The sequence below is a fragment of the Coloeus monedula genome (assembly GCF_965178545.1).
Source record: "Coloeus monedula genome assembly, chromosome: 1".
NCBI classification, from domain to species: domain Eukaryota; kingdom Metazoa; phylum Chordata; class Aves; order Passeriformes; family Corvidae; genus Coloeus; species Coloeus monedula.
This window is the reverse complement of record NC_138781.1, coordinates 29456576-29480657: the sequence shown is the minus strand read 5'-3', so window position 1 is coordinate 29480657 and position 24082 is coordinate 29456576. Positions and strand designations below refer to the sequence as shown.

Below are 24082 nucleotides of genomic sequence, written 5' to 3'. Positions count from 1 at the left end.
TTGCCTAGCCAAGAAATGAATTGCAGGCCCTTGGAAACTACTTAAAGCAAGCCAGTTTCACAGGGACAGAGGAAATTCGAAAGAGTCCAGGAAACTCTTCTAGGTCTGTGATATCCATTGCATTAGCTGTTGTTTTCCTGGTCTGTATTTCTGACCTCCACACTTCTCAGACTCCATTTTTCAACTGGATGGTCCTCTGCTTGCTGCATGTCGTGTTTCATTCCACAGATCATCCCTCTGAGCCTTGACTGCCTTTAGTGCCAAGTGTTCTCACGTGTAAGTTTGCATCTGGTTTTTCTTTGCTCTTGAGCTGGGATTTATTTCGTTGCAATCTCTGTTCCCAACAACCTATGGCTTAAGTGTTATCTTCTACCTCTTTTCAATGTGAAAAATTAGTCTCAGAAAGCTAGCAAAATCTTTAATTCGTTCTGGTTGTTCTCTGATTGTCTATTTCTGCTGCTGAAAAAGGTTGTGGAAGTTAAGCTTCTGACAGGCGAGCATGGTCGTCATGAACGGAAAAAAAGTACTGATTTTTGCTTCTGTAACTCATTTTTAGGTTAACTTAACTAGCACAGCTTACTTCTTTATAAATTGAAGGAAAAGGCTCCTGTTAAAAGTTTGCAGTTACTTTCAGCAAAGTAGCTTTAAGCTTTCTTCCCAATAAAAAACCTCACTCTTTACTTGTACAAATGTCTGTGAATATAAACACTACAAGTAGCTTCTAACTGAAGGTGAAATAATGGAAGGAAAAATCAGTAATACAAGAAAGCCAACATTTTTTAGGAGAATCTAGTGAATCTTTTTTAAGAGTGGACCTCTGGCATAGCAGAAGCTGAGAATTTTAAAATGGGACAGTTTTACAATGTAGTTTATAAATAGTGTTGAAAAACCTTTCACATTTCTTTATCCATTCCATTTTTATGCTTGTTTCTAAATAATTTAATTCTTGTAAAGAATTTTTACATCAGTATTTCCAACGACTTATTTTCTTTGTTGGAATACTGTTATTGTTGGAAAACGGTGTTATTATATGCTCAGTAAAAGTTCTATCTTGGATTTGGATTCACAGACAGTAATTTTTTTTTTTTGTGTTAGTCCCATAAATAAAATAATAAGTTTGTTCTTATCCATATCCTTTTAAACAACTTATTTTCAGACTCTTGCTGACATTCCACTCTATTTTTTTTTGCTAGCAAACTTAATACTTAATACATATTTTTTTTTGCTAGCAAACTTAATACATTTTGAACTCACAGTACAGTAGAAACTATTCTTGTAATTACTGCAAGTGTAACCACAGGCTTCTGTTGTATCCTTTCCAAAGCTTATTCTAACCCCTGTATTCAGATTACCTTCTGATGCTCTGTGTACATAGGGATTTCTGTAAGTTAACATGGACTTTTAAAAACAGTTAGAAAAATTGCCTTAAGGGAACATTCTGGTATCTGTCCCTTTCCCGCTATGGACCAAGTGTTTGCATGCTCCCACCACAGTGCTCAAGCATCTCTACCTTCCTTACTTCAATACTGAAGTATTGAAAGGAATTGAAGAGAAAATTCTGTGTGGAACCAGTGAGGTGCATACCACCATATCCTGTCCTGACCCAGGATCTTACCCCATCACAAAACCTCATGTGATAGTGGGATGGGGCTTCCCTTCCTCTTTTCTTTCTTTTTCTCTGCATTAATAATGGATTGCATTAATGATGGGGAGATGTAATCCAGACCCATAGTAAAATGGTGTAAACCTACACCAAAAGGAGTATTGTACTTGCTATAGAGGCAGATGCTAAATCTGATTTTGGAAAAACCTTGGGGCTCCAGCTGACCATATATATTTCCTGGCTCATGTTTAATCCTATGTGGGTCTTTTTGTCAGTAACAGAACAAAAGCAAGGAAAAGAAAGGCATGTATATGTCTGCCATTTATATGACAGTTCAATTCCTACGAAACATACTACTTGTGTTAAAAAATGGGATTAGTTTCCAAATTGCAATTGCCAGAGTATCCTGAAATGAATCCATGAGCAAGCTGAAAATGTGCTTAGAGATGATTTTTCCAAAGTGATTTTGGTAGCTATAAGTCCTGGAAAAGCACTTTTTTTGAGGCTACACAACTCTTAAGTTCTTGATGTATGACAGACAAAATGTGTGATCAACACAAACAATAATAATAGAATAGCTGCAATAACCAAAGAAAACAGGAGAGATTATAGAAGTTGAATTTGCTAAAAATACTATATTTTAGATCTAGTTTTTGCTTTTTTTGTTTGTTTCCACGAGGTTTCATTAACAATAAAGGCTGATGGTTGTTCAAATGAGGAAATATCCGTACACGTGTATCTTTATAACAGTCAGGTAGCATGTAGCCTTCTGACTGAACGGGAATCCTAGTTTTGTCACTTTAAGCTGAGCTATAAAAGAGGGGAAAACCCCCATAAGATTAAATAAACTCAGGTATAGATAAACGAGGTGTGCATAAAAAATTCCATAAGGATTCTTTGATTATGTCCTTATATCATTTATTTGTGCTACTGCTAAAGCACCTTGTTACAGGGAGAAAGAAAATCTGGAGGCCACTAAACACTTAGCTCTACATTACAGGCGCTTCAAGGAATGTTAGCTATATGACAACTGTAAAGAATGTTTCTACATTTTACTGAGCAAATAAGGGATCACTTTTCCTATTGATTCATTCAATGTCTCTGAAGTAGTAATGAATGCAGTGAAGAAGCAGATTTTTTTCCAGATCAAAAATAGTTGGATGAAGTAATGCTAAAATGGGATCTTCAAGCCAGGTTAAGTAATACTGAGCCAAAACTTTGAAACTTCTGTTTTTAGTTTGATAGCTAGTTTTGTAACAGTTTGTTACAAATGCTTGTGAATTTCCTGTTTATGTTGTCTTCCACAGAAAATTGACCTGAAAAAAACTATCATGCATAAATCCAGTGAGAAAGACACACTCATTTAAGAGTCAGACTTGAAGATCCTTGTGGGTCCCTTCCAACTCAGATTATTCTGTGATTTTATGATTCTTTTCTAAGAATTACTCCAGTCACATAAAATAAGTTTGGAATGATTGGGTGCGCTCCATATAAACATCAAAAATTTTCAGGTGTTCATCAGAAAAACTACAGTTGGTTTTTCAAGGCTGGTTCACTGTTTATATTTATGGTGGTTGAGTGCTTTTAGAATTAGATGAACTGAAATAATAAACAGTTATTAAGATGCTTTATGAGAACTGAAAGGCGTCATGTTCATGAATTCTATATTCTATAAATATGGCAGGAAAGAATTAAATTCTTCCTGTATGTAACACATAGACTTTTGTTTGTGTTGTGTATATGTACATAACTTATTAAATCAGGGTTAAGAGAGCTTTTGGTCTGCTGCTGTAAACCATGAATTCTGAAGTCTCACTTTTATGGGAATGGAGATTCAGCGTTGGTGGAAAAAAAGACCTGGCTCTGCACTTATGAGCCTCTCACACTCCTGAGTTTTAGAATTGTTTCAGTAGAGCACAGTTGTCCTGTAAAAGTCTTGGAGAGAAAAAGCTGCCAGGTTGCTTATCTATATCTGTTGGGGTTTTTAAACAGCTGCAGAGAGACCTTGAGGCAGACTCCTTACTTCAAAGGGGAGCTGGTGTGCAGAGCAGGAAAGGAAAGTGGTCATGTGAATCTTCACACTAAGCAGACTACTTGAGTGTTTATGTAGCAACTGAAATTTTTTTTGAGGACGTGTGACTTAATACCTGCATATGCATTACATCAGTTAGCAAATTCTGCTCATTGGTGCCTGCTTTGTTTCGGGTAGGACAGGGCATAATCTTCATCATCTGGAGAGAGAGTTAAGCACGGTGAGCATCAATCCAAGCAAATATACAGGGGCTAGACAGTGACAAGGGCATCTGCCTGCACGTCTTAACATCAGGAGGAAGGGGAGTGAGGCGGAAGAAACTCAGAAAGAGGGATGCATTTCAGACGAGTGCTTTGGTCCTGTCTAGAGTCAGCTATACTTTGTCCAAGTGATGATTTGTACTGAATAGAACATTGCCATTTCCTACATTTTTCTTAATATCAATTTAGAGTAAACGAGGAGCTTAACATAATTTTTGGCATTTCAACATTATTGCCCTACTGCTTCTTAACTACTTTGTTAGAAATATTGAATGCTTTGAGAAAGTAATGGTACAGATAGTCCAGGACATTGTACTCATAATGATTCACAATATTCTGTATCTGAGAGAAAAGTCTGTAATAAGCAGTAAAAATGGGATAGGTACATTTGATGATCAATAGCAGCAGAAGATGTAGAGAAATTACTAAAATGGAACAACATCTTGTTTCATTGAAAGTAATTTTCCTTAGAAAAATGGGTACAAAAGGCAATGTACTTTTCTGAGTACTTTCTATTACTTTCTTTTTTCACACAATGGTAGTTGTGGAACAACATATTGTTCATATCCTGTATGAGTGCTCTGTGGGATTGTGATTTGTAAGCAGGTTTTCAGAACTGGATTTGAGCTAATGACTTTCGTACACTATGTGTGTTCTTTTACCAAGTTTAAAAAATTATTTTTATTCCCTTAAATATCTGCTGTATACAAAGGGAGTTTCAAAATATGTCTTCTCAATATACTTAGGAAGATGAAAGTCTAAAAACTGATCAGTGATTTTACTCTTTGGCAACTTGACATATGAATTGCCTAAAAATAAATGTCTGATTTTCTTAGTTGTCTTATTGACAAATGGTTATCTTGCATTTGCAATGACACCTGTATAATTTCAGAAATTGCTGTCACCCTGGAAACATTTTTGGATAATTGTATTTCTGCTTCCTAAATATATTTCTGGTAATTTTAGTCAGATTTCAATCTGTAAGTATCTCTTCATCTGTTTAAGTTCTTAGTTTATGAAAGGAATAGATCATACCCACATTGCATATTACCAATTTGTCATGCAGAAGATATTCTGATTTATACCTATAAAAACTGGTGCTTTCAACTGTTAAATTACTATGTAGCTCAGCAGATCTGGGTATCTATTGACATAACTCACAAAAGGTTTGCACAACTTCTCAGAGATGTCTACAAAGGTTTGCTAAGGACTATATATCATATTCATGTTGCTTTTGTCCTCTTTCATTCGTGGTTTAGACCCTGGCATGTTTCCTTTCCTTAGCCTTTTGCTGAACCTAAGTCTTAGGATAGTACGTATTTTGACCTTTTCCTATGATTATTTAATTTTCCTCAACCTTTGAGAAAAAATACGCTCTTTTTTGGTCATAAGCATACTGTAAGAAATTTCAGAATCAGACCACTTAAGAAAATCATTTTGACTTGATAAAAAGACTTTGCTGCTGTTGCTTCTGCAGTTTTACCATGGTGGGATGTGACATGAACCTCATCTTATGCCCTGTCTGTACATCTTTGACTACATCATGCACAATCTGAATCCTCTTTGCCCTTCTTTCCCCCTGAACTCTAACTTAAAATGTGAATTTTGTCCAATACTATTTATATGTAAAGCATTCTGTAATTATACAAAATTGGTCATTTCTTGCCACACCTTACTTGAACAAGGATCAAAGTCTTTTCCAAGACGAGAACTGTTGTTGATGAATTGTGAGACTAAGTTGAAGGAGGTCACAATTCTGATTATCCCTGTCTTTCCTTAAAAACTGCTCTGGTATAATGCCCAGGAGGATGACAGCTAGGATGCAGTGATGAACATTTTCACTTGTTTGTGAAGAAGTAGGGTGTTTTGAAGAAGTAGGGTGCAACATATGATAAATGTATTGCCAGCTCTTGGGAACATGGACTTTCCTTTGACAGCATGCAGTATCTAGCATAATGAGGAAGCCCTTTAAGCACCACTGCTGCGCTGATGAAAAAGAATAATATATTTGGAACTTTCTTTGTCTCATTCTTTTTGGGCATACATGTCTTTATTCAAGAAAAGAGCTTCTGGGCTCTTTCTACACTTTTTGAGACAAAAAAATGTCCTCCTACCTAGGGAACTAACATTTGTAGCTTCAGACTTTGATTGAATTGCTGTCTTTTCCAAGTTGTAGTATAAAAATATATGTATTTATTTAGTTCCCTTTAAGTCTTAGTAGGGTCAGGCATGAGTGTCCTGATAGTGTCCCTTCTCTGAGAATTAATGATCATTATTTTCAAGTAGTAACAAACTGTCTGAAATGAGCTCCTATTACTTGTCAGTGCAAATTAAAGCAAATTAAATAAAACCAAATCAGAACTAGTTCTTAACTAATTAAAAGGCACTTTTGAAATATTAAGATAGTCAAAAGAAAGTGTGTATCTATTCAGTAGTTTGTGAGGGGCAGGTTCTGTTTACAAACAGGACACCATCCCCACAAATAATCCTATTTGCCTGCATGTTAAGATATGGGTGAATTAATGCTCATTAATATGTGGAAGGATATTTAATTTTAACTTCTTATCTGGTCATTATTGATGCAATCCAAGAAGGAATGACTGGTGATTTTTTGATGTTCTCAGCCTTGTCTTACAGACAGACATCTTCTCATTTTGTCCACCAAACGGAAGATTAGCTTGCGTGGCAGTTACTCAAGACAACTTTTGTTACATCAAGGGCTTACTGGGCTGCCACAATCAAAATGAGTGAAGAAAGAAAGGAGTTGATACTGAGATTTTAAATAAGGATTAAAGCAGCTTTGAAGAGGTGAACCAGGAATGGAAGCCATCATTGAAAAATGGGTTCATTTGTGCATTTTTGAGTAACACCAAATAAATAAGTGGTCCAAAACCCAACGCAGAGTAAGTAGATGATGTAACCAATGAGGTCTTTTAGGGTGACAGTAGACGCAACTCTCCCTTGGAAATAAAGGAAATAAACAAACAAAAAAACAACCAAACAAAAAAAACCTCAAACAAACAAACAAACAATAAAGCAAAAAAACCCAATCAAACAACAACAAAAGAGAGAAAAGTCAGACTTTAAAGTAAAACTGCAATTCTAGAAGCAGTGTATATGGCTTTTCTGGTGACTTATTTGATACAAAATAATGCATAATACAAAAATAATTGATTTTTTTGTTTGTATATATTTCAAGGCATGAGAAGATACAGATTTCCTGGTTTCAAAATGAAAGTGAAAATATATGAGAGTAGGAAGGCACCAAATTGTGTTTAGAAAAAGCTTAATGTTTGGCTAAATGCACAGATGCATAAACTAAACACATTTTATGCTTATACAACTGTTTGTATAGTAATGAGGATTTTCCATCAGTTTTCATCAGTTAAACAGTAGCTGTCTTTTTGCTGTTTAATGGAAACAAGACAGTCTTGCATAAAAACATCAGATGTATCAGCATGTTATGGTCTTTGATTTTTCATATGAGTTCAGAACAGTTATAACCATAACAGACACACATTTTAACTTCCTCTACTTTTGATTTTTGACTCAGATTTGTGAACTGAATTGGATCCAATTTCAATTAAGAAGAAGGCTGGATTTTTGGATGATAGAGAAAGTCAATATACAGTTTTTGTTTCTGTTTTGAAAGATGGAGAAATCTTGTTTATGACTAGGAACATCTGCCAAATGCTCCAACACCAGTAAAAATTAACTATTTACTCAAACTGATGTTTATATCTGTGAAAGTAGATATTGCTCCATGTTTCCAGTGCCCTAGAGGCCTATAAATCCCCTGGAAAACATCACAACAATGTGAAACAACCCAGTGCAGTTATCCAACAAGAACCATTTTTGTAGGGCTGAGCTGTACCAGCGCATGCTCAGTCCAGCCTCTACGATAAATCCAAGCCTTAGTGACATTTGTTCTACTGACTGGAGTCACTAGGGAATGCAGAAAGGAAAGGGGATGTAAGTCATGCTAGTTGAACACTTTAAATGGCCAGACAGCAAGCAGATGAATCCTAAAAGTGCTGTGCTGCTCAGGAGCTCTAAGCAGAACAGTGGGTAAGAAAGCGAATGAAGTTGTTCAACACTTTACGGCTGCCTCTTGACACGTTGTCCTGCAACAGACAGTTGAGATCAGGTTTTGTTTTGCATCAATAGCAACTATCAGCCAGTATATTGCAGGGGTGGCTATGTGAAGCAAACAGTCCCTTGTTTGTAGGTGTCCCCTTTGGCTCCAGATCCTGAGCAGCAAAAGCAAGAGACCCATATTCAGGGTGGTCATCGATGTGTAAAGAAAGACTGGAAACCGTTTTCCAAAGATGTGCAATTTTAAAATAAGATACCCTTGATAAAAATAGTATAATATCTAATAATTTTATTCAGTTGGGTGGAATTTCAGTGACTGAGTAGTTTAAAAGTAAATTAAATAAAGTTTTTATATTGAAAGGAGTAATGCCCCAGAGCTTGTGCCTGACTGCTATAACTCTTTTTTTTTTTGAAAGCTTCAGACCTTTATTCCACTTCTTTATATTCCTCTTGAATTTGAAAGCTGCTGCATACTCTTTTTCAGAGCTGCCAGACCAGAGTTCAGGAGGTATTTTTTGAGGCTTAGAGGGAGATTTATCTACCTCCCCTCCTCACCCCATTAGCATGGGCAAATGCAGCATTCACTGCTGTTGCATGAAGTCCAGCCCTGGAATTGCTGGTTGCCTGTATACACGCTGGGATTACATTGTTGTTTCGAGCCTCTGCTTTTTAGATTGTATTCCTACATCCTTTCATAGGTATACTAATAATTTTATTGACTTTTTTCCCCCGTTTCTGGGATCTGATAATCTCAGGTACTGTGCCTACTCTTAGTACAGAGATCCAACCCTAGATTATATGGATGGGAAGAAGAGCAAAGTAATAAAATAACAATTTTGATTTCCTAGAAAGATGTAGTTAACATTTATCAGAGTCAAAAGGCAGGAAATGTGTTACCCCCAGCTGCCAATTGTTGCTGGAGGAGACAACTGATCACATTAATGAATGTAGGTACGGATTTGAAATGTTTTAATCGTACAATTAAATAACCTCCTAATCTGTTTTGGGTGTTACAACTTTTAGGATGAAGAAAAAAGTTACACCTATCCAACTTTTATCTTCACTGTCTAGGTTTGCAAAACTTTGTTAGGCTTTGACATACACTGTCAGAATATTTCATAGAACAGTACTTTACCAGGAAGGCCTTTATTCTCCAGCTCGTAGGCAGCAAGCTGTGGGAGGTGAATGATGGAACAGTCAGGCCCTATTATTTAACATTTGTTTGCCAAATGGTCTCTCTGATTGGAGGAAACAAAAGTTTATTTTCAGATGAGTTTAGTAATCACAGAAAGACTTTTCCATTACTGAAAAGAAGTAAGAAATGAAGCTGGGGAAAAAATTACCTTTTAATTTGACTAAAATACTGTGAGCATGGGGTTTTGGGTTGTGGGGGTTTCTTGTATTTTGCTTTTTTTTTTTAACATATTTGTTCTCAATGGACTCACTTGAGACCAGAACTTTATGTACACACTGACATGTTTGCAAAATCAGTCCCTTGTTACTATACTTTCTAAAGAAAAAATTAGGACTTTGTAAGGAATATCAACTCCTTTGGAAGTAGCAGTCCATTTTTAAAGTTAAAAGAAGGTTTATAATTTTCAATTACTGTAACTATAATCTCGCTATTTCATATAAAAGGGAACAGTACAGGTATGGCATAAAAGTTTGCCATCTCAAAGCTGTACTTGAACCTATACTTGAAGTAACTTCTCCTTTTGGATATATAGTACTTTCTTGCACTCTAATCTTAAAATAATAGGAAGGCCTCCAAAAAATGATGCTGTATCTTTTTGCTCTCATGAAAGCCAAAGGTTTTTTTTAATTGTACCCTGACAAAGGTTTTCATTATGAATCACAGGCTTTAACTGTGTAAGTTGATTGTTAGCAATCAAGAAAAATTAGTCATCAAAAAGCCCTCCCAGGCCATAAAATAAATAGTAGATTAGATCTAGCAGAAAACTTAAACCTGCATTATTAGCTAGACTTTATTTCTTTTACAGGTTTATTTCCTTCACCCAATATACTATTTAGAGAAATATTTAAAGTTTTTAGTTTAATTATCTGAGCATTTTTCCATCCTTTAGCAATTGTACTATAGGTTGAAAAGGGAGTGGTGTTAGCATCAAACATGACAAATCCTTTGGGTGTTTTTAATGGATTCTGCCATTTGCGATAATCATTTGAGAAAACAAAAAGGAAAATGTGGCACGGTGATAAATAGGGGAATTTGTAAGTCAAAACCAGCTGACATTCAGGACTTCTAAAGCAATCATTAGGAGGGTTTCTATCTTGTATTAACAGACAGTAATAGTTTTAAGTGAAAAATGAAACTTTCATGGTTGGTCTGAAAGCCAATGGTACAAATAGCTAAAACATCTGAAAAATTTTATTTTACAACCTTTTTTATTTTGTTTTCCCCTGAAAGACAGGTAATTCCATTTAATTGTATGTGGGAAAGTACTTTTCACTGTTTTTCCAGTTTTATAGATAGTGTTATACTTCAGTACAATGTTGTAAAGTAAACTGTGAATGAAACAGTAGAAGACACCCAGAACAGCAACTCTGTTGGGTACAAGAGTGTGCGCAAGTGTGTGTTTTTCTGTTTTGAAGAAAGTCTGGATATCTGCTCAGGTAGGTTATGAGCACAGCTGGGCCTATTGGCTTCATTTTAATGCTTTCTGAGGGATAATAAGATTTAAAAAACATGTCACTAAAACATACGCAGGCAAATACGTTTGCACAGAAATCTGTATTTCTTAAATACCCAGACAGAGATTACATTTGTGCCTCATGCTGAAAGCTGTAATGCCACACTAGCTGAGCCATGTCCAATAGGGACAGCCACTAAGGCAGAAAATGACCACATGGAATTGCTTGTGGGGGCTGTGACACTCATCAAGACTGTGAAATTGAAGGTGATTTGTGATCCTGCAGCTCTGCAAGGTGCTACATACACTTTAGAGGCCAGTTATGGGTGTTTAAAAAGGACAGGTTTTAGAAAGAGTAAAAACATTTCAAGCAGACTGAATTAAAAAAAAAAAATGGAGAAAGGGCACACTAACATAGGATTAAACAGAAATATTGGATGTTAGATTTGCTCCATACACTGCTTTTTTTCTGTCATATGTTCAACATATATAAAATTTTCACTACATCACTAAGGGGTTCAAAATAAATCTGTTTTGTGATGAATGGGGAAAAAAATTAGCTAGTGTAACACACGTGGAAGAATTACATTAAAAATACCACTGTGAAATGGCTTCCTGTTTCCTGTAGCAGCAAAATAATTCTTAGAAAGAGTTAAAGTGGAATTGTTGGTACCCATTTATATTTTCCTTTGTGTAACTGTATCCTAAAGCTTTGAAAAGATGAGTGAGTTAGGCAATATGGAGCCCTCAAGAAACTGCTGTAAAGTGTTTCAACTTTTATTGCTAAGTATGGAAAACTAAAATCCTTGATTCTTTGGCTTACGTGCAAAGTATTTATTTTTTTGTTCAGACAGGAGGTTATGCAATTGCAATAAACTTTTTTTAAAAAGCAAACTTAGAAGTCAGCAAGATTTTGACTGTAAGTTCTGCCTGTATATTTTGAAAAAATATATATGAAGGAGCCTAAGAATACTCTTCTTTATTCAACTCAAGATTTCTCCTAATCCTACACAGAGTAAACTGGTACTTATAATGAGAGCAAAATCAGCTCTCATACCCTTGTCGTTGCAAAGAGATTCTACGGAAATTCTTGAGCTTCTCCAGTTTGCTCACAGTAATTTGGGGAAGAACTTGGCCTACCCTAAGAAACTGGCCCAGATGGCCCTTTTCTAGGCCATTTGCTCTAGTGAAGGTAAACATTTTTGCACAATGAGGTGGTCTGTTGCAAGATCTACAAGAATTACTATAGATTCTGGCTTTTACTTAATTCTAATGTAAGGTCTTGTGTATGAGGAGTGGAGGCAATAGCACTGCCTATCTGTAGCACACCAACTATAGAAGAAAGAGCTCTAGGCTATACACTTGTTGAAGTCTGTAATCAAATTACACCTTAATTTCTGCAAACTATGGGTAATGTGAATAATGTGTAAAAAAATATTAAAGCCTAGTTTCTTCTAGATAAAATGCAATCAGTATTAGAAGTATATTTGGAATTTCACAATGAAGAATTATTATAGTGATAGCAGAAAATTAAAATATTGACATCTTTTCATGGAGTAACTAAGTAACCATATAAAAAATGTTTTACTAACTGATTCAAAGAATTTTATCCACAAGGTCTGCATTTTCCAATCAAAAGAATTATTACCAAGAGCTGACTGACATTTGGGAAGCAAACATGGCTAGTTTTGCATTGGAGTGTACTGCTGCTTAAAAACAAGGGTCTTTGAATGTAAAGGTGAAAGCACATAAAACTAATGGCCATTTATGTAAAGAAGTTAATATATAAAAAAGGTTTGTAAAATGTACTGCTTCACATATGTTCCCATCCTGCTGTGATTTGGATTCTAATACACTAACAGTGGCAGTCTGGCTTTACAGAGGAAAAAGTAATATATCTATTTTCAAGATGTTCAAATTCTAGGTAGCACATGCAGGAAACATACTGGTATATTTTGGTATAATACTGGTGACTTTCTTAGCAGCAAATCACTGCAACATATTTTTTAGGCTCCTTAGCCACATCTCAATTTTTGCTGGCAATATCTTATGCTAGATGTGTAGCATATGTCATATAAAGTGGAGGAGCCACAACTAAATTTTGCCTAAAGAGGCAAATCTCTATATACTTGTGAGAAAGCATTTCCTCAAAATGCTTACTGGCCAAAGGATTAAATCATACATAGTGAATTCTTTATCACTTAAGTATTTTAGGTTTCTTTTTTTCTTTTTTTAGATATGAATTATATATGGCTTTTTGTTAAACTTGAGTCCCAGAACACTGCCTAGTATTTTTGGCAGGACAAGAGTCTCTGACTTGCAAAGCTAAAGAGAAACACTACAACCTATCATTTTAGGAAGATAAGAGTTGTTGAGAGGTGATTGTCTAAGTAAGTTCTGTGTGTCTTACACTTTTTTCTTTTCAAGCAACCACTACCCTACAGTTTTTAGTGCTTTAGATATTTCAAATACCATCTTGACAGAGAAGATCTCTTTTCCCAAGTATTTTTATACAATAATGTAGGGCCAAAAGGAATATTTTAATGCCTCCTCGGAATTCTGATACAGCTGCTCTCCAAGGAAGAGCTTTCATCAGAGTAACGATGGTGATGATGACTGAGGCATGCTCTGTGTTTGGGGTGGGTTCGGTTGCTCTTCACTTTTATTCTCTTCCTCTGAGAAAGAGTCTCTGTGGGAGATGTCTAGGAGGTGAGACTCAAAAAAAGAGAAATTATATAAACTTTTACCTCAACTAGTGTTTTCTTCACTTGTTGGTCTTTGTTCTAAAAGAACATCTAAAAGATGTAGCCAGTAGAAGAAAACTAAGAACTCTGGTTCTTTGTTTGCATGGAAAATCTTTCGGTTTAATTTTATAGGTTAGCATTTACTCTGGAAGATTCACTCCTAATCACTGGGGAGACGGTCCTGGCAGGTCTCAACATCATTTAATGAAGCTCCTCTACATGAAAGCAAGTCATAAAACTCATTTGATAAAAAGGCAAAACCCAGCACATCTGTTATTCAATGCTGCATGTAAGAGATGTATTTGCAGAAGTCCAAATGGGAATTGTCAATCCCACTGGATAAAAAGTGGTATTAAAATGAAGCTTGTAAAGATATTTTCAGAGAAATCCCATGTCTCCTTTCCTATAATAAGCTGTGATTATACACACACTTTGAACAGAGAATAGTGTCTTCCACATGAAGATCTACTCACTAGGGTAATTACTCACATGAGAGAATACATATGTTGTCTTCCATATCTGCATGGTTTGAAGAAGCAATGACCTGTACCTGGGATATGGTTAGAAGGTAGAAGAACAGCAGACGTATCTTCAAGAACCTGCAGCATTAGCTGCTACAATGTTATGAATCAATGTTTCCGATACTGCAGTATAATCCCTAGACTTTTACTTTCAGAAGGCAGTAATAACAAAATGTTGGCAGCAACAGCTAGTAGGTAATGGTTTAGGACAGTATACAGTGTGTTTGAGAATACCCACAGGTTTTGCTATGCCACTTCAGTGGTTTTTTTGGGTGCAGATATGAGGCTGTTTTAAATTGTTAATTGTCACAGACTGTTAGAAAGCATTAACTCAATAAGCAAACAAAAGTTTGCTTTCATTAGACTGAAAAGAAGGATTAATGCAATTTTGATATCATACTTGTGCTACTGTGCCGTTTTGCCCATTTGCACATGCAGAGTTGTGAATTATGGAAATGATGATGTTGTTTGTTCCAATATTTAGTGAATTGCAGTTCCAGAAATACTTTTAATGACATTCTCAAAAGAGGCACTCAGACTGAATGTGTTCAGTGATTTGGAAGTATACTTTTTCACTAGGCAATGTTTTTTAAGAACATTATTTAAATGACTGTGAAGAGAAGGAAAATTATGAAACAAAAATAGATTAATAAAGTCTGCAACATTTGGTGTAAAAAAGGGTAGGTGCATCAAAGTAAACATAGATATGTAGACTTAATTTTTTTTCTTTTGTACAAAGATCATATGCAAAAGGATTTAAATTATGATGCTGCAAAACAAAGAGCAATGTTTTGGATACAGGGTAACTCTTCATATTAATTCTGAGAAACTTTGAATTGAAAAATTATAAAAAAAGTCATATAAAATCTTCATAATGTACCGTATTAAATGTCAAAAATGTCTGAAAGTAACTCTTTCTGGGTAAATCTTGCTCTTGCATGTAGTTTCTGGCAAAAAAATAGGAACCATATGGAGACCTTTGCACCATCCCCTTCCTACTTTTCCCTTAGTTCATATTGCTCATATCTCAAAAGAAAAAAGAAAAGAAAGCAAGCATTATGAATTGAATCCCATATTGTGTTCTATTGATTTCTAGAAGCTTTTGTTTACAAGTTAGTGATTTAAACAAATGTCAAAGATTTATATTTGAAAGAAATTTCCTTTCACACAACATTAAACTACTTAGAAGTAGCAAGATTTTTGCTTTTATTACTTTGTATAGATTGCTTCATTTTAAAGTACATACCAGTGTAAAAGTTGTTTTCTGCAAACACTTGGTCATCATTTATAGGAAGGTATGCAATTAAGAACATTTAATTTATCCAACTTCACTATAAAGTAATAGTGAAATAAATTTAGAAATGGTTTGCTAATGGTAGGGGCTTTTCAAGGTTAAGTGTTGGAAACTGTTAGTGAAAGCTGAAAACCTGAAGATTGAACAATGGGGTGAAATTCTGATGGCCATTTTGTCACAAATCCCTAGTGGTAATTGTCACTACTCACCCTCAGTATGGATGTCAGGATCTGAATACCTGTAATTGCTAGTAGAACACTAGCAATCTGATTTATTTTTGAAAATTTTTGTCTGGGGTTTTATATTACTGGTATTAACTGAAGGTTCATTTCTGTCTGCAAAATGAAGGTATGTCAACTGTTGAACTAATCTAAGAAAAAATAAGAGGTGCTTCTTGCACATTTTGCCTTTGATCCTGACCTTACCTGGTTACTAGCATATCTTTGTACCATGGTTATCCCCATCAGTCTCTTTCCATGTTCTGTGATCAGTCTTTTTTTCCCTAGGCATGCATCATAAGTAAAACCACTAAAATTATCACTTCTCATATTCTACACACAGGAGTTTGATCCTGTGTTTGCTTGGCATATTTGATCTCTTGATGTAGAGAGAAGGAAAGAGGAACTCTGGTAGGAGAATACAAATGTTAGGATTAAGAACAAACCTTTCCTTGAAGAAAAGCAGAAGTAGCTTTTGAGGGTGGGGAATTGTGTGATTAGGAATGATTTTTTTTTTTTAATAAATCTTGAACTGTTATTAAACTTGGCAAAAATCTAAGTCTTTAAAGATTTTTGGAACAGCCATTTATAACTTTGAATGTCTTTTCAAATGGTACCTTCTTACATCAGTTACCAACAAGCACTTATGTCTAACAGGAGACATTAAAGATGCTGCCTGCAGTTTTTGAAAAGTGATAAAAATGGTTCTAAGAAAGAGGCATGACCTGCATCCCTCAAAGCAGTGTTTAACTGCCTACATTACCTGACATCCAAAGAACAAAGGTTTCCAAAAGAGAGACTGATAAGGTACAAATACCTGCATGTAGGCTACATCTTCTGAAACTGTGCCAGAATTTGTCTGGCAGAAGGTGGAAGACAGACAATATAGATTACTGTATTTTTCATCAAGTGGTTTGTACCATCTGTATGTATTTTATGTGTACCTTTTGAGAGGCAAGTAGTCTAACTTAGTTCCCCCTAGGCTTTGTTCTCTGCCTCTACACCTACCACTTGGCATAAGATGTAGCCAGTAGAAGAAAACTAAGGTTCTTGGGACCTTTTTCTTGTCTTAGTTGCAACAGCTGCAAAACAGATGTAGGCTGATGTGAGTTCTGCCAGGAATCTCTTCCAAGTCTCCCACCCATTTTCCACCAAAGAGAAGCTAGTCAGGTGATATGAACAGAGTCCTGAAGGTCAGAAAGAGATGGGAGTTCCCAATCTTGGCTTTATAGAGACTATTAAAAAAACCCAACAACCGATTAGTAAACCTAGATTCTTTCTCCTTGGAAATTAAAACAACCTGAAGTTTTAAAACTACAATTCCAAGCAGTAGGACATCAATAGGACATAAAAGGCAAGTTGTACATGAACCACAGAAACACTGCAGTGAGCAGGTCAGATGACAACAAGGGTTCATAACTCTTGATCACCTAACTGGTATCCATTTAAGTCTCTTTTTAGGCATATTTTCACTATTTCAATTGCATTAAGCAAAATACCATTGTCTTGCTGGCCACATCTTTGTTGATAGAAATTTCCTGGGATTCCAGTTTCTCTGTTGCATTAACCTCAATATTGAGAGGGAGTAAGCTTTTTGTACCTGTCCCAGGTGTCTGTGTTCCTCTCCAACTTCTGCTTTCAGCAGTGTTTGAATATACCATGTGGTCTTTAGTGTATCTCAACTATTATAAACCCAATCAATGATATTCTCAAAAACAAATAAAACCCTGCAGCTTTTCCACTGTGTCAGTCTGCTGATGAAATCTTACTGGTGACAAAGCTATGGCTGTCAGGCACTTAGAATCCAGCACAGAATTAAAGATAGTATCCAGCAATGGCAGAAATGTCTAAATAACAAATAGTCCAGAAATGCTTACATTTGCACTGGATCTGTGTGGGCTAACATTGATAGCAGTTCTGAATCCTCTCTGTTGGCAAAAGATGACAGACATATGCTACTCATGCAGTTATATTTTCCTTTCCTTATTCAGTATTCCTTCCCTTCCCTTTTCAGTATCCCAAGAACCATTGGCTCTGAATGTTATGAAAAACCATTTGCTGCTGTACAGCAAAGCTGTTTTCCTCCTGGAACCATTTGCTTGCAAAAATTGCTCATGGTACAAGTCTCAGTCACTTAAAGAGATCAGTATCTTACTGGGAAACGTTTGGATGGATACTACTGAAGTTTTCCCTTCAAATATTCACAATAGAAGTAGCTACCAAGGCTTTATAGCCTTGACCCCTCTTTCTGTTGTGTATCCAGGCTTATGTCTTCACTTATAGTGTTTAATTTTCAATACGGTATCAGTGTCATATGTAGGTACATTAATTTTATTTAAGGTCACAACATTTAGTCTCGAAACCAGTCAGCCATGGATCTTTCTTACAACAAGTACTGACATGGAAAGACTTCTTGGCTCATGGTCTCACACAGGCATGGCATGCCCAGGACAGTTATAAAAGGACTTTAGAAATTACTTTCATGAAATTAATTTCTGTGTCATACTGCATATAAGGACTTTGCACACCCACCTGCTTTCAAATCTGTAAGAAACACATCTGGTAGTAGAACAATGGTAAGCCCAAAAGCCAAGAAGAATTTGGTATTTCTCTTTAGGTATCTCTCTTCAGTGGTTCAATGGAATGGGGATATAAGGATTTAAGTATTTAAATTCAGGTGATCTACTAGTATTTGGACATTATAATAGCATGGCAGACAAGGCAATTTTAAGGAAAAAAGCAATGTGCATGTTCCTGAAACAGAGAAACATGGAGAGAAGTTAAAGTGACTCTAGTTTGCCTACTAGTATAAAGGAAGAAATGTGAATTTCTAGGTGTAAGGTGTTTTTGATATGTCAAGTTTTCTATGTCGAGTTTGGATAGTGGACCTTGGCTCCACATTACTGTCAATGGGCCTGCCATCTAATGTGGTCCTACCCTAGGAAATCCCTACTCCACTTATGGCTGAACAGCTCCCAGATCCACTCAACAACTTTGGTGGATACCCTCATTCATACAGCCAGCAGTACACTACACATTTGAAGCAAAGTTCTGTGTCACGTCAGCAAAAGTAGAGGTATGGTGATATGCAGCCATTAGCTCTAAAACATTTTAAATTATTGACTGTAGAATTCAGTAAAGCATCAACAGTTCTCATTAAAAAAAAAAAAAAACAAAACAAAAAACCCACCAAAGTTTCCTTCCAAGTAACAGAGTGACTGACAAAAAGTGAAAACATTCTTATACCTCTATAAAATGTAGATTTGAAACCAGAGTCACTGGCCAGTTGGACAGGCTCAGGCATGCCAATGATTCATCTGACACAGAGTCCCAGGGAGTGATTTTTTTGTGAGCCAGTTCATTTGGATGTTGATGCAGGTTTCTATTTAAATCAGCAGCTGAAGTGTGAATTAATCTGTGACATTTTTAAGATGGTTTGTGAGGCCAGAATTTGACTAATGATACTCGTACTGATCTCCTGCTAATTTTGGATTTATAGGTGTTGTATCATACCCAAAATTACAAACGTCTGGTCTTTTTATTTTTTTCTTCCTTCTTTTTCCTTTCCACTCTCTCTTTTTTTATTCTTACAGTTTGATCTTTCATTTATTTAAACTGACTTCACTGACAGCAACAGAATGACTGCCACTGAGTTATTGAGTTATAGTAGTTTGGGTCAGGACCAAATGTACCTGTTTCTGAGAGTAAAAGGAATCATGAGGGCAATAATGAAACTTTCAGAAAAGCTCCTCTGATTGTAGCCAAAGTACTCCTTAGGTAATGAGCTTTAGTGGTAGCAAATTTCCTATACTGATACTAGCTGTGGCAAAAAGTTCTTACCTGTACCACAGCATGAGTATGAGAAGATCCCATGGGACATGCTAACCAATTTCTTTTTGATGTGTGTTCACTTTCCTATGCTTTGTCTGTTATCTTTCCCTGAAAGTGCAATTGGACTAAACCTTAAAGTGTATGCTGTAAAACAGCTTTGGCTTCAGATATTAGTGAAATGATAGGAGAGAGAGATTCTTGAAGTATTACTCATTACACACTAATCAAATGATACATATCCTGTACTGGTTGGATGCACTGAGAGTTGCCAGTTGTGGGAAGGAATTGAAGCTTTGCAGAAATTCTTCAGAGAATTGTTGGAAAATAAAACACTGCAAGGTTTTAAGCTAAAGTTTGATGTGTGTGAATGGAAGCAGCAGCTCAAGTCTGACAGAATTACTTCTGCTTTCCTGATTTACAGTGAAGGATCAATAGGAATGAAAGCAAGGGTGTGTTTCAGAGACAGAAAGAAAGTTTGAAGAATGTAGCTTTAGCTTCTTGTTGTCATTGGGCTTGTTTCCTATTTAGCTGTACACTTGTCATTACATCCATTTTTGCTTTTTTTTTTTTTCAGATTCCCAAGAAGGAAACTACAAGACAGAGGTCAACAGTAAACCCAGGAAGGAAAGGACAGCTTTCACCAAGGAGCAAATCAGAGAGCTAGAAGCAGAATTTGCTCATCATAACTATTTGACCAGGCTGAGACGATATGAGATAGCAGTAAACCTTGACCTCACTGAAAGACAGGTACTGATGAAAAATAATGGACTTTAAATTCCTGACCAATACGTACCAGTGGTTAGTAGCTCCTGACATAGAGCTCCTGTTTATAATGCTAATATTTATGTTTATATGTCAGATTGAATGTTTTTAGCAACATTATATACCTTTATTATCTCTCTGCTGTGCAAGTAATTTATACTTTTATATGTAACACAGATTGATTTCATCCACTAGGCAGAGATGGAAGATAAAAGCACAAGTCATAGATCTGTTAGATGAGTGAATGTCTTTTCTAATCTGTCCAAGCTGATGTCGTTGAAGACACCGTATGTACAAGTAGTTGGTTTGTCTGCATGCAACAAATATGAGCATCTTGGTTCAGTCTATTAAGTATATCCAATGGCCATTAATCCAGAGTTTCTGAACATCCTGTTTCCAGATGGCAGCAAAATGGGAACGCCAGCAAAACTGGGATACAGGCATTTTAAACTCCTTTATCTTACCCTGCTCTGTGAAAGCAGAGGAGATGATGGAATTTCTTATCACTGTTGTTGGTTTCCTGTTCACCAAACCCTGGTCCAGGAAACACTTCTTCATGTGCTTAAGTTTCATCATGCATGTCGTCACATTGATTTCTAATGGAAATATCCATGTTACACATGTATTGAAGTGTTTCAGGGTCTCATCTCTATACACTAAATAGGTAGTGAAGTGACATTTCAAATAATAATTACATCAACATACACATTTTGAAAATGTGTTTCAGTAAAGAAGTTTAGAATACTGGCCTCAAGTACACAAAATCTGATGAAATGTTTCCTACAGTTTTATTACTAAAATGGAAAGCTTTTTGCCTACTGATAGACAATCATTCTTTTTTCAGGAATCAATATGAGATTGAGGGATTGCTTTCATGCAATCAGTAAGATGAGGATATAGTCAAAAGTAGGTATCAACATAGCATAATGATTTGTGAAATTTACATAGAAGCAGATATGCAATTTTCTTGAGTTTCTTTAACACTTGCCATAAGTAGACATATCAGCAAAAATCCAGCCTTTTCTAAAAAAAAAAAGAAAGCATGTTTACTCAAAAAAGCAAATGCAACAGCTTTTTTCTTCGAAAGCTTCTAGAGAATGGCTGTACCTTTGAACTTGTCAAGAAAAACACAGCAATTTCTTGTTTGATTTGACCACATTGCCAGGTTCCACTGGGGTAATTTTCAGTCACTTAAATACGGTTGTTATGTTTGTGAATCCCACCATTCTGTATCAAAAAATGGATAAAATTTTGCCTTTTTTCATTTTCACGGCCTATTCTATTTAGATTCACACCTGATTTTGACAGTTAAGGGGAGAAGGAATGAATTCTTGTCTTGGTGAAAAAGGTAGAGTTGACATGAAACTGAACAATGATAAATAAATTTAAAAAAATATTTTCTGGCCAATTTGACAGGAATCAGTCAGCTGAATATATCTCCATATTTATAACGGTGAGTTTGGCCTAGAATTTAACTGTTCTCCCCAATAAATTCTATATTCTTTTCTTCAAAGATCAGGTTGAGTAGTACAACTAAATGAAGAGACAGTTCACCATCCTGAAGGAAACAGTTAATCTAAAAGCATTTAGTATACTGAAAAGAGACAGATAAATATCGAATATTATCTCTGGAGGAGAAAAGGCAGCCCAGCTACATAAGCGCAGAGAATTCATTTAAGTCATGGCAGTACTTGCTGTTTTCCAGCTGTCACAAAACATCAGTTTTAAGCATTCTGCTGATTATTGTGATCATTTCTATAGAATTATCATTAGTCTATTTAATTATGCAATCTAATCCTTTCTGCTTCCCCAGATTATCCCAGAGTGACAACTGAGCTCCCAGAGATTCCTTCCTTCCTTCCTTCCTTCCTTCCTTCCTTCCTTCCTTCCTTCCTTCCTTCCTTCCTTCCTTCCTTCCTTCCTTCCTTCCTTCCTTCCTTCCTTCCTTCCTTCCTTCCTTCCTTCCTTCCTGCCTGCCTTCCTGCCTGCCTTCCTGCCTGCCTTCCTGCCTTCCTGCCTTCCTGCCTTCCTGTTTGACACCATATTAGAAAAGGAAAGCATTAAGATTTTTAGTTTGATAGAATCCAGTTCTGTATCTTGCCACAGTAAAATGGTCTAAAAAAAGGAGAAGAAGAAACAAAAAAAAGCATAAAAACCGCATTGTTAATCAAAAAATGAAAATTGAGAGGAAATTCTGGACATATTTTTCAGTTTCTGAATCACACTAAGCCAAGTAATGTTGCAAACTAGAAATGTCTCTTTTAAATCAAATATACTGCTTTGATAGAAAAATGGTGTAAATAGCATAGATCTGGGTGTGGGTTTCCATGGTATATGGCAGACTTCAGAAGCTGAATGCCATAAATCAAAAGACTTGGCTCTTCTTGCATACTTGTTTTACATTAGTATTCCTCCAGTGACTTAAAAACGTACTTCAGGGTGAGCGTGGTGTGACATTAATATTTCTTTTCTCTCCAGTTAAGAGAAGGTATTCTCCTTCAGGACCTGTCTTTCTGTCATTACCAAAATGAATCATTACTCTTGAGTGAGATACCAGCACTTATTTTCATTCTTACTAGCGTTACTACTATTTTTTTTTACTATCTGTCCCAAAAGAGGAGATCATATTTGATACCTACATTTAACAGGTGCAAAAAAAAATCCAAAATATATTGATGGAATTATCTATGCCCACCCCCCCACCCCCCTTTCCTGTGAGGTAGCATTTTTAGAACCATTTTAGAACCATTTTTCTTTAGTATTTTTCCCCAAAGCTGCATTGCAGAAAATGCAATAGTTGATAGTTCCTTTGAAAGTAGAAGTAGTTCCTTTGTTTGAAATAAGTGAACACACAAGTGATAGCTTTGGATCTCATCACATGCTGTAGACCTCTCGGTGTTGGAAGATTTCTTGATTGCTCATGAAACACTGAATTTGCACACAGAGAATTGAAACTTACTTGAGACAGTACAATGACAAAAAAGTAGCAGTGGCTGTTGGGTGAACTAATGTATCTGCTCAGAAAATAGAGAAGTTGAGAAAATTGAGAGCAGACCTAACCTCTGATGGAATTATTTGTTTAGCATTATTTTTTTCACTAGGATTTAAAAAAAATGAAAATTGTATTATTCAGAGACAGAAGAACAACAAAATAATCTGGGGAAAGTATCGTTAGGTCATCCTAAAACTACGACTTTCATTTTTTTCCCAAGATGTGAGATAAATCACGGAGCCTATTATCTTAAGAAATCTCTATCTTCCTCTTGACTATAGTGATAATTTCTACCATACGCCACAGATTAAAAGAGGCACTGACCAACTAACACTTCATAATTACCTTTCTGGCATTTAAACAAGCTGTAGAAAAAACATATGTCTTACCATATTTAAAAAGCTATATAAGGGTATTAAAGTTCTCTGCAGTCATCAAAGTAAGGCTCCATTTGAAATAACTTACGAGATCAGCTCAAACATAAATGACTCATGGAAGGCCATTTCACAAAAATAATAATGAAAAAAAAACCCCTAACAACATATGGCTCAGGAGAAGGAAATAATCCTATCACTCCCTAAAAAGGAAACCTGTGTTACAAGACAGGAGGATGAAATGAAATAAGTGCCTCAATTGCCTAGATATTAAGGGTGCACTTTGAGAGCATTATAAGCACATCTGGTGGTAGGATGGGTCTATTATGGTATTGTAAGAATTCCAGAAATATAGGTACATACAATTCCTGCTCCCTCTCCTATAGAGTGCACTCACAATCCCAGCCCAGGCAGCAGTTAATAATTTTCAGCTGGCAGCCTCTATCATATTTTGAAGAGCTAGTTAGACTAAAAACTATCTGAGCTCCCTAGATATTTGTAACCTTGACAAGTGCATTCTTGGCTTTTTTTTGCACCTCCAGATAAACTTGGAGAAGGTTCCATGCAGACTTTTTAATATCTCACTGTGGGATGAGGGGAGGAAGCAGCTGCAGTGGCGTATCAGAGGAGTGGCAAAATGGACATTTTTATGGAGTTGATCCTGCCAAATATAGAAAGAGTAGGAGATCTTTCCATCTCGCAAGATCT

At 36.0% G+C, this 24082-nt stretch overlaps 1 protein-coding gene across 1 annotated transcript in view; it reads left to right on the top strand.

The window, feature by feature from the left end:
- MEOX2 (mesenchyme homeobox 2) overlaps positions 1 to 24082 on the top strand; it is a 53787-nt gene that overhangs the window by 19568 nt on the left and 10137 nt on the right. The window contains exon 2 of the mRNA XM_082284377.1: positions 19821 to 19993. Within this exon, the coding sequence (XP_082140503.1) occupies positions 19821 to 19993 (173 nt within the window). The remainder of the gene's footprint in view (positions 1 to 19820; positions 19994 to 24082) is intronic.